This window comes from Cetorhinus maximus, unplaced genomic scaffold (genome assembly GCF_964194155.1).
Source record: "Cetorhinus maximus unplaced genomic scaffold, sCetMax3.hap1.1 HAP1_SCAFFOLD_1633, whole genome shotgun sequence".
Taxonomy (NCBI): domain Eukaryota; kingdom Metazoa; phylum Chordata; class Chondrichthyes; order Lamniformes; family Cetorhinidae; genus Cetorhinus; species Cetorhinus maximus.
The window spans coordinates 41,519-59,615 of NW_027597573.1; the positions used below are offsets into that span (position 1 = coordinate 41,519).

General features: G+C 42.6%; 1 protein-coding gene across 3 annotated transcripts in view; it reads left to right on the forward strand.

Annotated features, from left to right (window-relative positions):
* The window catches only part of tm7sf3 (transmembrane 7 superfamily member 3), a 56,199-nt gene extending 40,218 nt beyond the window's left edge, over positions 1-15,981 (forward strand). For all 3 annotated transcript variants that reach the window (XM_078536891.1, XM_078536889.1, XM_078536892.1), the window contains 6 exons: positions 3,237-3,323; positions 4,095-4,175; positions 8,652-8,804; positions 9,040-9,137; positions 10,304-10,466; positions 14,391-15,981. In XM_078536891.1, coding sequence (XP_078393017.1) covers positions 3,237-3,323; positions 4,095-4,175; positions 8,652-8,804; positions 9,040-9,137; positions 10,304-10,466; positions 14,391-14,653 — 845 coding nt within the window. In that variant the 3' untranslated portion in view covers positions 14,654-15,981. The remainder of the gene's footprint in view (positions 1-3,236; positions 3,324-4,094; positions 4,176-8,651; positions 8,805-9,039; positions 9,138-10,303; positions 10,467-14,390) is intronic.
* Positions 15,982-18,097: the final 2,116 nt, after the last annotated feature.

Sequence of the window (18,097 nt, forward strand, 5' to 3'; positions counted from 1 at the left end):
AGCTGGTTGTAACACCTATGTTTTAGCTAAGAGAAGGAGATCTCGGTTCCTACTTTCCTGCCTTTCTTCACTTTTTTTCCCTTCTTGCCAGTCATTGGGGTGGTGGGGGGCAAACCTGCTTATATAAAAGCTTTCAGGACCTTGATGACCCAATGCACTCTGCAGCCAATGATATTCTTTCTTTTTTTGAACTGTACTGTGTATTGTAGGAACGTGGCAGCCAATTATATCTCCAAAACTGCCTTCCTTCCACACCCCCACCCCCCTCTCCCAGAGCCCTCCATTCTCCTTTCCCTTCTAGCTGATACTGGTCTCCTTGGAAGCTATATCCGTTTAGGGAGCTCGACAGCTGTTTTGCCTCCTACACTTCCTTTAGACAATGACTGGACATTTCAAATCTCCCAAACTTCAGGCAACATTTTCAGGCTGGCAAGTTTCCACATTTCAAGGCAAAGTTCAGCTTCAATAAAACAAAGGATGAAGTTTACAAGATAACTGTACATCTAATTGGTGAATTTGATCATTGATGCTGGGAATTTGGTTTTGCCTAATTTAATATCTGCATGAATTTTATTTACAAAATTAACATTTTTTATTCTCGTGTCCTAATTTCTAAAAGCGTTCCATGTTCCTAAATCTTGTGTGTGCAGAAAGAGCCCCCATGGCCCTTTTTTTTGGTTCTGCCAGTGTCAATGCTTTATAGTAATTGACAATAGTGGCATGTTTGAGGAACACTAGGCCATTCAGCCCTTTCAGCCTGTTCTGCCATTCAAACTCTGCACGTGCACAATGAAGGCAGTGATGCCATCAAAGCAGTGTCGGGGATTTTTGAAGTCCATTTGTTCTCACTCTCCATTCATCCCCATTCCTCCCTTCTGCAGCTCTGGGGAAGGTTGGTAAGTCCACCCCAGGCCAGTTGCATTAGTTGGCAGAAGAACCACTCGTGGAATAAGCAGGAAGATAATTGTTCTGTTATTTTTCTTTGATAATGATGTGCAGGTTCAGCTTTGTTCTAACTGCCAGCACTGGTCTCTCTTGAGACCGAACCTGATTATGAAACCAAAGTAACTCTGTGCTGAATTGCAAAGAAATGCTGTCCTTTTAAAGATTTGCCTGATGTGCTGTCTTGGTGTTGTGGTGTTATTTAGAGTGCTGAGATCTAGTGTCTTAGGCAAGTGGGGAGTATTCCAGAATCACAGAAGCTTAACAGCACAGAAGGAGGCCATTCAGCCCATCATGCCTGCACCAGCTCTCCAAATAAGCATTGACCTAGGGCCATTGCCCTGCCTTTTCCCTGTACCCTTGCACATTGGATAATTATTTGAATAGAAACAATGTCTCTTGAATGCTTCAATTGAACCTGCCTCCACCACACTTCCAGGCAGTGCATTCCAGACCCAGACCACTCACTATGAAGTTTTTTCTCACGTCGTGCTGCTTTTGCAAATCACTTTAAACCTGTCCCCTCTTGTCCTTGATCCTTTTATGATTGGGAACAGCTCATAAATTCCATTCCACTCCTGACTTGTGCCTTTGTAGGTGGTGGACAGGCTTTGGGGAGTCAGGAGTCAAGTTAACACTCTGTAGAATTTCCAGCCTCTGGCTCTCGTAGCTGCAGTATTTATGACTGGTGAACACAATGTTGATGGTGGGGGGATTGGTAATGTTAATCTTTAGTAACTGAATCCAAATTGCTTTGTGGTATGAAGTCATTGGATACAAATTACCTTCTGGTGTGCGCCAACTGGGGGGAAAGCATGGATGATCATCCTTGGAAATGTTGACTCTCATTGATAGCAAATATATATTTGAGTTTAATTGCTATGTGCAGCTCTCTCTCGCTATGGCCTGTGGATAAGGATTTTGTTTGATTTTAATTCAAATCAGTTGACTCATTTTCTAATGTTCCTCGGTGCTAAGTTCTTGTTTTAACTAGCAGAAAACTTGCCAAAAAATGTTGCTGCGTGTGGTGTAACGGTTCAAAGGTCCCTTTAGCTTTGTATCAGAGATCAGGTGACCAGATTATATTATTACACTTAAGACTAATGTTTTCTCTGCCCTGCTCCCTATTTCCCCACTGAGGGACAGAACTTGTGCTGTCACTGATAAGGTTGTGACATGGTTCCAATTGGTTTTACAACTTGTGTATTTGAAAATTTAATATTTCTCTAATGCTAAATGTGCCCAAGTTATAATCGAGAAATTACAGGCCAAAAATGGCAAGGAACTTGTGTGGGTATCTTACATCACTTATTTTGTCATGGTCAGTATTGTGAAGTTGAAGGTTCTCCTGGAAGTCCAGTATGAAATAAGCAGCCATTCAGTAGCTGTTGGTGTCCAACATGGCAGTGAGAGCTGTTAATTTAATTAGCACACATCTTCGCACCACACATGTCAAACAATTGAGCTAGTAGCACAGAGAATGGTGTGGCAACTCAAGCTGGACAGTCTCTCATGAGACTGGGAGAAGCAGAAAGGGTCAGGGAGAAGCTCGACAAGAACAACTTGCATTTCGATAGTGCTTTTTAAACATATGATGTCCCCAGGCATTTCACAATGTTATCAAACATTAGACAGTGAGCCACATGAGGATGTTGGGTCAGTTTTTTAAGGGGTGAGAGATTTGGGGAGGAACTTCCAGAACTTTGGCCCAGATTAACTGAAGGCACAGGTTCCAATGGTGGGACAAATTGTGGATGTATAAGAAGCTAGAATTGGAGACTGGATGAATGTTGTAGGCTGGGGGGTGGGCAGGTGTTGAGGGTTATGGGCTGGAGGGGGTTAAAGACTCAAGTGGAGAATTTTAAAAATGGATATGCTGCCAGATCAGAAGCCTGGGTAGTTCAGCAAACATGGGGATGATGGGTAGACAAGACTTGGTGTGACTTGGGATGCAGGTAGCAGTTTTGGATGAGCTGTAGTTTGTATAGGGTGGAAGATGGCAAATCAGCCGGCAGATCACCAGAATAGTCAGTCTAGAGATAAGGCATGAATGAGTTTTACCATGAGATTGGCTCAACCTCATTCTGTTCACCATTGTTGATAACATCATCCAGATTGGTTTGGTGATAGGTTCATGACCAGGCGCCTCCAGACACGAGGCTGATGTTGATGACTGTAATGAGTGGTTAGTGTTGAAATGTTGCTATGTGTAGTATTTAGCTTGTACTCACTCACTGTGTGGGGAACTCTGCAATCATCCCTCCTCATTGGCATTTTTCATTGTTTTTTTTTAGAACGAACTTCAACAAAAATATTTTTTGTTTCTGTCGGGATCATTGGATTATTTGTTTGCTTCTTCGGGCATAGATACCTAAAAACAGGTAAGTTCTTGTTCTGTAGTGGAACGAGCTCCATCTTTTACAGGAGTTGGGTTTTGCCCTGAAGGTTAACTTGCACAGTATGGTTGCTTCAGGCATTGATATGATGGTCAGAATAAACAATGCAAACATTCTCCTTTTCTGGAGGGAGTGGGTTAACTGGTCTAAACAGTGCCCTTCACTTCTAGTTTATTTTGTTCACAGTAACTGTTCAGTTTTGGACTCTGCATCTCAGGAAATATGTATTGGCCTTTGTGCAGATCCACCAGAATGGTACCAGGGTTAAAAGGGTTAAATTTTGAGAACAGTTGCACAGACTAGGCTGGTATTGTCTTGGGAGAAGATTTAATGATAAATATTTGAAGGATTTGATAGGGTAGCTAAAAATAAACCACTTTCTCTGATGGAAGGAGTCTAGAACATGGGGCCAGAACCTTAAATTTAGAAGCAGGCTGCTCGGGGGGATGTCAGGAAGCATTTTGCAGAAAAGGGAGTGGAAATCTGGAGAACACTTTCCTGGATGGGAGGAACAGTTTATGGGGAGTTTAACCACTAGTCTGACTTGGAGAGAAACTAGCCATTTGGCCCAACAGATTGTGTATTTCTGTACCAAGTCTTAAGACACAAATTGTAAACAGGTTAAATGCAGATTTATTTTTGGAGAATTTAAGTCCCAGCTTTTCATCAGATGATATTAAGCAGAAAAGGCATTGCTTATAGCAAGTTGCAGTAGCCTTTGGGTCTCTGAGTGAAAACCTTTTTTGTATATTACAGAATTATTCTTCATTGGGTTCATTTTCCTGGGATTTCTGTCCTTCATTCTTCTTGAACGAATGCTTGTGCTGGATTATGATGGTAAGTGAATTAAGGAATGATATAAGCAGGCTCCTGTTTTGCTTGTAACACATGAAGTTTATACAAAAAACAGAATACATAGACAAAAGTGTGTTTTTGTAAATGGAAAGAGGGGAAATATGAACATGGTCCGCTTTTAAAGTGGGTTCAGGAACAGAGGTGTGTGTTTACACAAATCTTTGAAGGTGGTGGGGTAAGTTGAAAAGGGTGTTTGTATTTTCTGGAGTGCATGAGATTCTTTGTTTTATTAATGGAGTTGAAAAGGAAGCTATGCTAAACCTTTTTTTACTCTTAGAAAAAGATTAAGGCCGGTTCAGCCTCAGCTGGGATATTGTGTTCAATTCTGGGCACTGCACTTTAGGAAGGATGTCAGGGCCTTGGAGAGGGTGCAGAGGAGATTTTCTAGAATGGTACCAGGGATGAGGGACTTCAGTTATGTGAGGAGACTGGAGAAGCTGGGATTGTACCCCCTAGAAAAGAGGTCAAGGAAAGATTTAAGAGGTGCTCAAAATCATGAGGGCTTTTGATAAAATGAGAAATTGTCCCTGCTGGCAGCAGGGTTGGTAACCAGAGGCCAAGTGAAGAAATACTTTACAGATTACAATCTGTGTTTATATTTTTAAAAAAAAAAGGCAAATCCAACCCGGCCAATTAACACCCCATCAGTCTACTCTCGATCATCAGTAAAGCCATGGAAGGGGGTCATCCAACAGTGCTATCAAGCGGCACTTGCTTAGCAATAACCTGCTCGCTGACACCCAGTTTGGGTTCCACCAGGGCCACTCAGCTCCTGACCTCATTACAACCTTGATTCAAACATGAACAGAAAAGCTGAACTCCCGAGGTGAGTGACTGCCCTTAACATCGAGGCAGCATTTGACTGAGTGTGGCATCAATGAACCCTAGCAAAACTGGAGTCAATGGGAATCAGGGGAAAATTCTACACTGGTTGGAGTCATACCTAACACAAAGGGAGATGGTTGTGGTTGGAGGTCAATCATCTCTGCTCCAGGATATCACTGCAGGAGTTCCTCAGGGTAATGCCCTCGGCTCAATCATCTTCAGCTACTTCACCTTCCACCATAAGGTCAGAAGTGGGGATGTTTGATTGCACGATGTTCACCATTCATGACAACTCAGATACTGAAGCAGTCCATGTTCAAATGCAGCAAGACCAGGACATGCCACTTGTCACCCCAAGCCTGGATCAAGTAACATTCACGCCACACAGATGTCAGGTAATGACCATCTCCAATAAGAAAGAATCCAACCATTGCCTCTTGATGTTCAGTGGCATTACCATCACTGAATTCCCCCACCATCAACATCCAGGGGTTACCATTCCAGAAACTGAACTGAACTAGCCAAACAAATACTGTGACTACAAGAGCAGGTCAGAAGCTGGGAATCGTGCGATGAGTAACTCACCACCGGACTCCCCAAAGCCTGTCCACCATCTACAAGGCACAAGTCAGGAATGTGATGGAATACACTCCACTTGCCTGGATGAGTGCAGCTCCTAAACGCAAGAAGCTGGACACCATCCAGGACAAAGCAGTCCACTTGATTGGCAGCACATCCACAAACAATCACTCCCTCCACCACCGATGCACAGTAGCAGCAGTGTGTACCATCTACAAGATGCACTGCAGGAATTCACCAAGGCTTCTTAGACAGCACCTTCCAAACCCACAACTGCTACCACCTAGAAGGACAAAGGAAGCAGATAGATGGGAACACCACCGCCTGGAAGTTCCCCTCCAAGTCGCTCACCATTCCGATTTGGAAATATATCGGCCGTTCCTTTACTGTTGCTGGGTCAAAATCCTGGAACTCCCTTCCTAACAGTACTGTGGGTGTACCTACACCACATGGACTGCAACAGTTCAAGAAAGCAGCTCACCACCACCTTCTCAAGGGCAACTAGGGATGTGCAATAAATGCTGGCCCAGCCAGCGAAGCCCACATCCTGTGAATGAATAAAAAGTGCTACTTGAAATGGTCATAAAAGGAGACTCAACAGTAACTTTCAAAAGAGAATCTGATAAATGCTTGAACGGGGGGAAAAAATACAGGGCTATAGGAAAGAACAACAGAGTGGGATTAACAGATTGCTCTACCATCGAGCTAGCACAATAGGCTGAAGGGCTGCCTCTGCTGATTGTTTTAATAGTCTGGAATCTAAAATGCACAAATTGGTTGAAAAGCATTTGATTTGAGAGGCATTAGTTCAGTTAATGTGGGTGCAAATCAAAATGAAACCTGGTGCCCTGTACTGTATACTAATCGTACACTTAAACAGGGAGCAGAACTTAGTGTTAACCTGAGTTGGTGTGGGGTGAGTTGGTAGTTCTAGTTGAAGCTGATCTTAATTATTTCATGGCTGCTTTTTAATCTCTACACAGGATCTGACTACCTTGCTGCCTTAGGCAGAATACCAACACCAATCAATAATCAAATATCTGAATAGTCTTTGTGGGGCACTAATTGCCTGTCTGGATCCCTGTCTGAAGAATTATTATATTGCCAAATTGAAGAAACTTGTATTTATATTAAAACTTTTCCTCTTCCCTTCACATTGTAATTCAGTCAGAATGGTTACAGCCAGAATGGTTACAGCACAGGAGGAGGAGGCGGCTGTTTGGCCTGTCCGTGTCAGCTTTCTGCAATAGCAACTTGCCTTGTGCCTCCCCCTGTAGATAGGCTGAACTCTTGCAGCTGCTCAAGTCTGCTCGTCTATTTAATTGGATCATCACTGATCTTCATCTCGATCCCAAACAGAAACAGAATTACCTGGAAAAACTCAGCAGGTCTGGCAGCATCGGCGGAGAAGAAAAGAGTTGACGTTTCGAGTCCTCATGACCCTTCAACAGAACTAGTAAAAATAGGAAAGGGGTGAAATATAAGCTGGTTTAAGAGGTGGGGGGAGAAGGGGGGCGGCAGGGTTGTTGGGACAAGCAGCCAGTGATAGGTGGAGATAACCAAAAGATGTCACAGACAAAAGAACAAAGAGGTGTTGAAGGTGGTGATATTATCTAAAGGAATGTGCTAATTAAGAGTGGAGAGCAGGACAAGCAAGGTACAGATAGCCCTAGTTCTGTTGAAGGGTCATGAGGACTCGACGTCAACTCTTCTCCGCCGTTGCTGCCAGACCTGAGTTTTTCCAGGTATTTGTTACTGTTTTTGTTTTGGATTTCCAGCATCTGCAGTTTTGTTTTTTTCATCTTGATCCCATTTACCTGCATGTTTTTTTTTAAAAGTACATTGGTGTGCAATAGAACACCGGTGACGTATTTTGCTTGGGTTGTCCTTTGCCTTGATCTGATCCACTTAAGTAAAGTGGAGCTCAACTGTTTCATTGTAGCCTTGCATGAAGTGAGAGAAAATTTGTGGAATTATGCATCTCTTGCTGAAAGAAGGGAAAGCCTTTTTTTTTTTAAGTGCATCGGTCTGGAATTGATTTTGGATGAGTTCCTGAAGCTAAACTGAAGCCCTGCCAGGAAGATATAGTCACGTTTATTAGAAATTATTTGTGCCTGTGTGCCTAAAAGCAGCTGGTCTGAAGGCTCTGTTGTATTGGGAGAGAAGCTACGGTTGAAATGTTAAGCAGGTAAACAGAGGTAAAGGGAACACTTCCATTTTTAAATAAACTGGACTAGATTTGTTTTCAAAGGAGGGGGTGAAATGTGTCACCTAGCTGGGTGAAATTTAGAAAGTGTTTATTTTCCCACAGATTTTTATTGTTAGAAAAAGTCCAACGACATAGTGAAACAAAAGGAATTTACATTCAAAGGGGAAAATATGTATGAAGGAGGGAAAATAAGGCTGTATGTAAGGGTAAGCATTTTTTTAGGACCTAACAAGTGTGAAAAGCCTTCACCTATGCCTCAAGCTGCTGTCTGCAAAGAACTGAAGTTAAGGAAACTCGCTTTGAATGGATTGTCAGGGCATCATGTTTCTTTGCCTGGGTTTTTAAAATCTGTCGTCTTGTTGCTTTAACGAAAGTGTAACGGGGTTGGATTACGTATGGAATTTGGAAGTTGTAGTAGTAATTCGTGGACATGCATGTGCTTAAAATAATTTCTCAATAAATGTTTCATCTAGTTTTGTAAAAACCTATAAGACTGACTTATTTCTGAATTCAAGGCACGCATCTCAATTTATACAAATTGCAAAACAAGTTACGGCAGCTGTTTTCAAGTTTCCCTTTTTGGGATTTGAACAACTTGGCCTTTACCATCGGCTGTGCCATTATGAGCCCAACTTATTTCCTGCTCTCTTTGCCCCCCTCCCCCCCACCCATTTCTCTTCATGCGCACTCCCCTGTTCCCCTCTAATGCAACAAAGTCAATTGAATCTGATGCTATTCTAGAATTTAAATCCAAACGCTTTATCTTGTTAACACTGCATAATTAAGTCTACATTTTAAGTTGATGCATAGTCTTCATTAAGAACCCTCTTTTTTTGTTTCCTCAGTGGTTTTGGGTCTGGTAGCAGTCATGGGATGTGTCGGTGGGGGTTTACTGGTGCTCTGCTGGTGGCGATCTGGCTCTGTTGCATTCTGCATGATTGTCGTTGGGTTGGTGCTGGGATTTTTGCTGTCATCTTTGATCTTCTTTACACCATTGGGTGAGTAATCAGTCTATGAAAGACTGATCTTTAAAATTAAAAAAGAAAATTTTGATTGTGGATAGTGTTGAGCCATTTTGAAGTGTATTACTTGATTGGAAAAATCTTTCTTTTATTTCTACATTGAGGATTTCTTTATAAAAGTTTATCTTAATGCTGCAATTTCAGTTTTCATCTGTTAAAATAAATTCATGAATTTTGTGTTTAAGGTTTGATGCTAATTTTTTTCTTTCAGGAAACATCAAAGCCTTCGATAATGATGCTGTCTTCTGGGTGTCCTTTACGAGTGTGATTTTATTTGTGTATCTGATATTCTTCAGCTGTCCAAGACCAGTGAGTTCCTCCAGTTATACTGGGCAGTGAATTTGATATCCTTGTTGACTTAACATTGCCTAGGTTTTCTTTTGAAAGTAAACTTGCTAATTATAGCTAGAAAATCTAGGATGAAGAAACTTTCACTTGAGTAGGACAGACAACTGAAGTGGGAGAACCAAGAGCAGAAAGTGGTTTAAAATGTCTCCCCCACTCCTGATTACAGATCAAATAAGATTAGTGTCCTCCTCTGGTCTGCTGACCAATGTTCCATGGGTGGTACCTTGATGAAGTAATTATTCTGAAATATTGAGTCTTACAAACTTTAAGACGATGCCACACACCTGGTTAGGACATAGAACTTAAGAAATAGGAGTAGGCCATTCAGCCCCTCAAGTCCATCCCACCATTCAATAAGATCATGGCTGATCTGCCCCAGGCCTCAACTCCTCTTTTGTGCCAACTCCTCATAGCCCTCAACTCCCTGATATTTCAAAAATCTATCTACCTCATTAACTACTTTCACTGATCTAGCCTCCACAACTCTGTTGTGTAGAGAATTCCAGATATTCACTATCCTCAGAATAAATTCCTTTGCATCTCAGTTTTAAGAGTGTCCCTATATTCAATGTCCCCTAGTTTGAGATTCCCCTACTAGTGGAAACATCTTCTCAACATCCACCCTGTCAAGCCCCCTCAGAATCTTGTACATTTCAGTAAGATCACCCCTCATTCTTCTAAACCCTAATAAATAAAGGCCTAACCTGTTTAGCTGTTCTTGATAAGTCAACCCCTTCATCCCAGGAATCAGTCTAGTGAATCTCTTTTGAACTGCCTCCAATGCCAGTATATCCTTAAATATGGGGACCAAAACTGTACACAGTACTCCAGGTTGATTGCAATGAGTTGACAAATCTATCTCTATCAACGTGTCTACAACAGACCCAGACATGAGGTGAGGGAAAAATCCCCAGTGGTGCAGAACTTTGGGAACCAAAAATCCAAAATCAACTTACTCCTGAGCTACGTTACACTCACCAGCCAAGTCTCAAATTACTCGAATATCCCACTAGAATTCTATAAAGGAATCTCACCAGTACGCATTGATACAGCACATTGGTGAAAATTGAGATTTTTAAATGCTTTGCATGTTTCGGTGTTTTATTTGTTTTTCTTTCTGTTTTTAGTTGAACATAACGACATGTGGAATTGTTGGTTCCTACACAGTGATCCTAGCAGTTCATTACTTTGTGTACACCAGCCTTGCCTACATCATACTAAACATTGTCAAACGAGCAGTCAATGACCATTTCAACACTGCGTACACAAACGTACCTTTCCAGATGAATGGTAAGTGTGGAGATTCTGCTTCGTATTGAGATGCTGCTTTAAAGTCGTGGGTAACAAAACCTTTTTTACCAGACAGTCACATTCTGATGGAACATAAGAATTCCTAGCTTAAGAAATGAGTGTCCATATGGTTGGTCTACTGTCTTGGTAGTCTCATGATGGTTTGTCTGAATCCTGTAATTTCCTAAATTAAGTAAGTTCCATTTTACAAAACGTTTTAAACTTGGAGCAAAAAAAGTTGCGAGGAGCGAGAGTGTGAGAAACTGTGGATGCTGAGCCTTGAGTTGGGCCAGGTGGCTGAAGGCCTGGTTTGATCAATAAGCTTTGAGAAGGCTTTTAAAGGTGGGATAGGATAGTGGTAGTAGTGTTAAAGGGCTTCAAGAAGGGAGCTTGAGAATCGGGCTAAGGATAATTAAGGCTTGGCAATCAAAAATAAAGGGGTGAGGGAAGGTAGTGCACAAAAGTTTCTTGGGCCAGCAATAGAGTATGCTTCAGGTGTTAGTCTTGGTTCTGTATGTAGCACTGAGTCAAATCAGTTGTAGATTCAAGTCCCACTCTAGAGTCTTGAGCATATTGGTGCATCAGCGCAGGACTGGGGGTAGTGTGACGCTGCAGGGAGGTGCCATCTTTTAGATGAGGTATGAAATCGAGGCCCTGTCTGCCACATAGGTGGTCATGAGGCAGAGGGTTAAAAAACTAGGCACATTCCCAGGAGCAGTTGAGTAGTAAAATCAAGCCAAATTAGACTACTAATGAAAGGCAATTGAGTAAAGGGGAAGCTAGAAAGATTGGGGATGAAGACAAATAGGGAACATGAAGGCCGATAGTAAAGTTGTGTTTAAAAATCCTCTGTTTTCAGTTGGGACAAACAGGTTGAGGTGGTGAATCAACTAAATGAGTTAATGGGACTCAAGTAGGAGGAAGGCCCTGACAACATGCAGCCTTGGATAGGGAGGAAATAGTTGCCAGGACGAGAGGGGGTTTGTGGCTCTGTCCATTGAACCCCTACCTCTGAGCCAGAATGCTCCAGGTTGAAGTTCCGCTCCAGGACGGCTTCTCTATGAAAGAGCCCAGCCACTGGTGCAGGCGATTCAGCATGTATCAGTGCCAGTCCCCAGCCGGGATAAACGAGGGTTGGCATTAGGAAGGGGCACCCATCTGTAAAAACCACCTGCCCAGCCCGAAAACATTGGTTGTTATGGGTGAAGATGAGTGATCAGCCCACATTGTGGAGACCCCGTGTAACACAAGGAAAGCCAAGAGGGAAGACAGGACTGTAGCCTTGCACGCATCCTTGAAATTAGAAGGACTAGGAGGCTACCAATGGAATACCAATGTGCTCCATGGGCATTATTAAACAAAACGTGACACTGAGCCTCGGAGATATTAGGACAGGTGATTGAAGCTTGGTCAAAGTTGGGTTTTGAGGAGTGTCTTGAAGGAGGTTAGGTGTAAAGGCAGGGAATGTAGGGAGGGAGTTCCGGAGCTTGGGAGTCCAGGCAGCTGAAGGCATAGCCATCAATGGTGGAGTAATTGAAATCAGATGGTCAGAGGTCAGAATTAGGAGCAGGATATCTGAAGGCTGTAGGGCCTGGAGGAGATTAGAGATAGGGAGGGAATTGAAAACAGTTGAGAATTTAAAAATCGCACAAAGTATGTCTCTGAGCATTGGTGGGTGGGGTGGGTGATAGGAGAACAGGACTTGGTGTGAGTAAAGGCACGGGTAACAGTTTTGCATAGCCTCAAACTTCCGGAAGTAGAACGAGGCTGCCCAAGAGTGTTGGATTAGTCAAATCTTAAAGTAATGAAGGCATGGATAAGGGTTTAGTAGCAGATGGACTGATGTGGAAGTAATTTGGGTGGCATTGTGGAGGTGGAAATGGGAGCTCTTGATGGCTCAGATATGTGGCTGGAAGCTCCTCTCTGGGTCAAATGGCACAAAGGTTGCAAACAGTCTGGTTCAGTCTCGGTTGACAAGGTGAGGGATGGAGTCAGTCAGTAGCTGGTGAGTGGAGTTTGAAAACGATGGCTTCAGTCTCCCAATATTTAATTGAGGAAATTTCTGCTCATCCAGTACTGGCATCAGACGAGCAGTTTTGCTTGATTTAGAGACAGTGGAGGTGGTGGTGAGGGTGGAGCTGGGTGTCGTCAGCATTCATATGAAATGTGGCACTCTTCAGATGTTGCCAAAGGGAAGCATGTGGATGAGAAATAGAGGTGGGGGATGGGGATCAAGGATAGATCCTTGGGATACTGGAAGTAACTGGGAGCAGGAAGCGAAGCCATTGCAAATGATATTCCAGCTATGATTGGATGGATAAGAATGGAACTAGATGAGAGCAGCCCCAGCCAGCTGGACAGTGGTGGTGATGTGTTGGAGGATGACATGGTCAATAAAGTCAAAAGCTCCAAATGGGTAGAGGAGGATTAGAAAGGAAAGTTAGGAGGAGGTGGTGGCATAGTGGTATTATCGCTGGACTAAGGTTCCAGAGAGCCAGGGTAATGCTCAGGGGACCTGGATTTAAATCCCACCACGGCAGATGGTGGAATTTGAATTTAATAAAAATAAATGAAACCATTGCCAATTGTCATTAAAAACCCATCTGATTCACTAATGGGAAGGAAATCTACTGTCCTTACCTGGTCTGCAATATGGCTGACTCTTAACTGCCCTCTGAAATGGCCTAACAAGCCACTCAGTTGTATTAATTTGCTTAAAAAGTCTAAAAGCAATGGAACTGGGTGGACAACCTGGCATTGAGCTTAGGCAGAGGCACCAGAAACAACAATGGCCTTCGCTGTCACTGGGTCAAAATCCTGGAACTCCCTCCCTAACTGCACTGTGGGTGTACCTACACCACATGGACTGCAGTGGTTCAAGAAGGCAGCTCACCACCACCTGCTTGAGGGCAACTAGGGATGGGGAATAAATGCTGGCCCAGCCAGCGACCCCGCCCCCCCCCCCCCCCCACCCCACCCCCCACCCCCCCCACCCCCAAAACATCCCATCGATGAATTTTTTAAAAAGTCATTTGTGACCTTTAAGAGCTGTTATGGTACTGTGCAGGTGCTAAGACTTGGAAGGATTCAAAGGTGGGGTTCAATTTGAGAGGTGACAAAGGAGGAAAAAATAAATTCTGTAATCATAGGCAACCTTTTATAAGGGGAGCCAGCTTAGTTTGCAATACGTGAACCAGGTTTGAAGGATTGATGTATAGCACGTTTGACAAAGGATGTTTTACAGGAGACTTGCTGATGTGAAATTAATATTGGTGTGGCATGTACAAAAGATGGGCATACAGCCCTTAATGGTTTTTTTCAGGCTGAAGGAGCAATGATTGTGGTACAACATGATTGCGGTACAGATTCTGGTTATGGGACACTATCAACTTGCAGCTGATTTTAACTAAAACTTAAGAACATTAATAGGAGCAGCAGGAGTAGACAATTTGGCTCCTCAAACCAATTCTACTTCCCTGCCCATTCTCCATATCCCTTGAATCCCTGAGAGATCATCAATGTCTGTCCCAGCCTTGAATATACTCAACAGTGGAGCATCGACACTCTCTGGAGTCAGAATTCCAAAGATTCCCAATCCATTTGAATGAAGAAATTTCTTCTCCATCCCAGTCCTAAATGATCGGTCCCTCCTGAGACTGTGCCCCTGTCAGAATTTTGTTTCAATGTGATCAACTCCTCGTTCCTCTAAACTCCAGGAATTAAAGGGAATTGGATCTCTACTTGGAGATAAAATTTGTAGGGCTATGAAGAAAGCAGAGGAGTGGAACTAATTGTTTAGCTCTTTCAAAGTGATCACAGGCAGAATGGACTGAGTGGCCTCTTTGCTGTAGATTGTGCACATTTTCATCTTGACTTGCACGTTTCTCCTTGGTTTGTATTGTAAATATCTCTTTTCTAATTCAGACTATATTTTAATATCTGTGTGGGTGGTCTTGCTGGTGAGTGGAATCGTGCTCCAGTTTCACCGTGAAAAGGACCAGCCCAGCTTCCCGTCTAATCCATACCAGACCTGGAAACGAGAGAGGCAGCGTCGTCAAACTAACATCTTGGATCCCAGTCACCACGTTCCTCCAATCAAGGATCGGATGAAGAGCGCGCTGACTGATGTCAAACAGCTCTTTGTGAAACAGCAGCCAGCAGGTGAACAGACCCCATTGCTCCTATAGACTGCAAACCAAAGCCACTGTGGACATGGCTGTCTTTCCCCTTGTTTAAATAGCCATAAATGAAGATTTTGTACTGATTTGCCAATTCACTTTTTGAATCGGGAATCCAAATGGTAGGCTTTCTTATGGTACTTTTTGTTATAAGAAGTTTATTTTCAATCTTTAGTGCTGAAATCCATTGGATTGCTTCAAAGGATTAATTGGTCCTATCTTGTAACCTGATGTTAGGCTGAACTGAGACTGGCTGTTTAATGGTCATGAAAACTGCACTGAATCTTATTCTGAGAACATTTTGAATTTCAAGTTCATGTTTGGAAACCAGTTATGATGGTGGTGTTATGAAACTTGTACTAGATGGTGTTCTCTTTTTTTTTTGGTTATTTGCACATTGGTGTAGTTTTGTTACTAGAGAAGTGTCTAGTATATCCTGGGGGGAAAGTGAGGAAAAGTCAGTCCTTCTAAGGATTCACATTTGTCACTGTTCTAAGAACTAGTGATATCCAAACACTGAGCTGTTGGGTTTTTATGTAGTCAAAGAAATTCAAGACTTGCACAGTGCAATGCACATTTAAATACCTCATTGAATTCTCAAGCAAAATTTCTGATCTAGAAATTGAATATTGTTTACAACAAAACTGGTTTTCTGGAAAGCTTTGTTCCACTGTATTCACTTTGTCCTCGTAGTAATTTCTGGGAGGCTATTACCATGTGACTTGTATTAAAAATTTGGTACTAGAGGCTTCATAAACGAACTAATTTTGGCTAAATCAAAAATAATCAATCATGCAATAGATTTCTTCAACTAAAGATTCTGGTGCCCACAGACCTGACAAGTGATCCACTGTAGCCTGTTATTTACTGTGTTAACTCGTCAGTTATGAGGCGCTTGGATAAGTCGGAAACTAAATGGTTTCCCTTTCCTTCCCTCCAGTAGCTTGGCTTAACTTAACATGACCTAAGATTAATTGGATGGGGAAAGGGAAATAATTTTACAAATGATGCATTCAATGCATTGTATTGTTGGATTTAATCTCCACTGAAATAATTTGAGAAGGATTCTGTACTGAAAATGATTTGAATCCCAGCTCACAGCTGAAGATGTTAAAATAAAAGACATTCATTACATGCCCTCCTTGCAGTGAATCTGGGTTACAACTGAGCATGACTGATACTGATCAGGGTGTATTCTAGAATTAGGAATGCACACATTGATGTAGTATGAATAACACAAATAAAAATTACTTACAGACTGGAAAAAGTAACACTTGAAGCAATGGCTTGTATTTTGTACACATTTTATACTGTGGATATGATTAAAATATTTAATAATACAATTGTGGTTGAGTTTTAATGGTCTTGTCCTTGCCTCCTTCACAAACAATTTACACTTAGCAACTTTCATAACCTCCTGACTGTAAAGCACTTTGGGACAATGGCTGCCAGTTTGTGCATAGCAAGGTTCCAGACAACAATGATGATATTGCTCCTTGAACCAACAGCTACTATCTCCCAGATTCCTCCTGCCCACCTGAGGGCAGATAAGGTCTCTGCTTAATGTCATCCCCAAAGAATAAAATTTACTGGGGTATTGCTACTGTGGGGATTTGCAGTTGTCTGCTTGTTTTTTGGGATCAGGCTCATTAGTTGCCAAGTCATTTTATGCAGGAGTTTGTGTAAAGTATGGTCCAGGTGGTTCTTGTGCATCAAACAGTTAATTTTTGAACAAAATTGGAATTCTTGGAAATGGTGCCTGGATCTTCATGAAGTGAGTGGAAAAGCTTTTGCTTTTTTTATTTTACTGTTCTCAGCACCAGTTTTTTTGGATTTTAATGTTTAATGAAGCGGAATACCTCTATGGTGTCTCGTCTCAAACTTCCTAAAATTTCAGATCTCTGCACAACACAGAGGTAAAGTTTTACGATGACTTGCAATTAAACAGCATTTGCCCCAAAGCACTTCATGGACAAGTGCTTTTTGAAGTGTAGTCACTGATGTGGGAAATGCAGCAACCAATTTAAGACCATAAGACATAGGAGCAAAAATTAGGCCATTCGGCCCATCGAGTCTGCTCCGGCATTCAATCGTGGCTGATAAGTTTCTCATCCCCATTCTCCCACCTTCTCCCCGTAACCTTTGATCCCCTTACCAATCAAGAACCTATCTATCTCGGTCTTAAATACACTCAATGACCTGGCCTCCACAGCCTTCTGTGGCAATGAATTCCATAGATTCACCAAGAAGTTTCTCATCTCTGTCCTAAAAGGTCTTCCCTTTACTGAGGCAGTGCCCTCGGGTCCTAGTCTCTCCTACTAATGGAAGCATCTTCCCTATGTCCACTCTATCCAGGCCTTTCGGTATTCTGTAAGTTTCAATCAGATCCCCCCTCATCCTTCCAAACTCCAAGTATAGACCCAGAGTCCTCAAATGTTCCTCATATGTTAAGCCTTTCATTCCTGGGATCATTCTCGTGAACCTCCTCTGGACCCTCTCCAGGGCCAGCACATCCATCCTGAGATACGGGGCCCAAAATTGCTCACAATATTCTAAATGTGGTCTGACCAGAGCCTTATAAAGCCTCAGCAGCACATCCCTGCTTTTATATTCTAGTCCTCTCAAAATAAATGCCAACATTGCATTTGCCTTCCTAACTACTGACTCAACCTGCAAGTTAACCTTAAGAGAATCCTGGACTAGGACTCCCAAGTCCCTTTGCACTCCAGACTTCTGAATTCTCTCCCCATTTAGAAAATAGTCTACGCCTCTATTCTTCCTACCAAAGTGCATAACCACGTTGTATTCCATCTGCCACTTCTTTGCCCATTCTCCTAACCTGTCCAAATCTTTCAGCAGCCTCCCTGCCTCAATACTACCTGTCCCTCCACCTATCTTTGTATCATCTGCAAACTTAGCCAGGATGCCCTCAGTTCATCTAGATCATTAATGTATAAAGTGAAAAGATGTGGTCCCAACACTGACCCCTGCAAAACTCCACTAGTCACCGGCCATCATCCTGAGAAGGACCCCCTTATCCCCACTCTAGCCTCCTGCCAGACAGCCAATCTCCTATCCATGCTAGTATCTTGCCTCTAACATCATGGGCTCTTATCTTACCGAGCAGCCTCCTGTGTGGCACCTTGTCAAAGGCCTTCTGGAAGTCCAAGTAGATAACATCGATTGGCTCTCCTTTGTCTAACCTACTTGTTACTACCTCAAAGAATTCTAACAGATTTGTCAGGCATGACCTCCATGATGAAACCATGCTGACTTTGCTTGATTTTATCATGCACTTCCAAGTATTCTGAAATCTCATCCTTAATAATGGACTCTAAAATCTTACCAACGACCGGGGTCAGGCTAATCAGCCTGTAATTTCCCGTCTTTTGCCTTACTCCCTTCTTAAACAGGGGGGTTACATTAGCGATTTTCCAGTTCTCTGGAACCCTC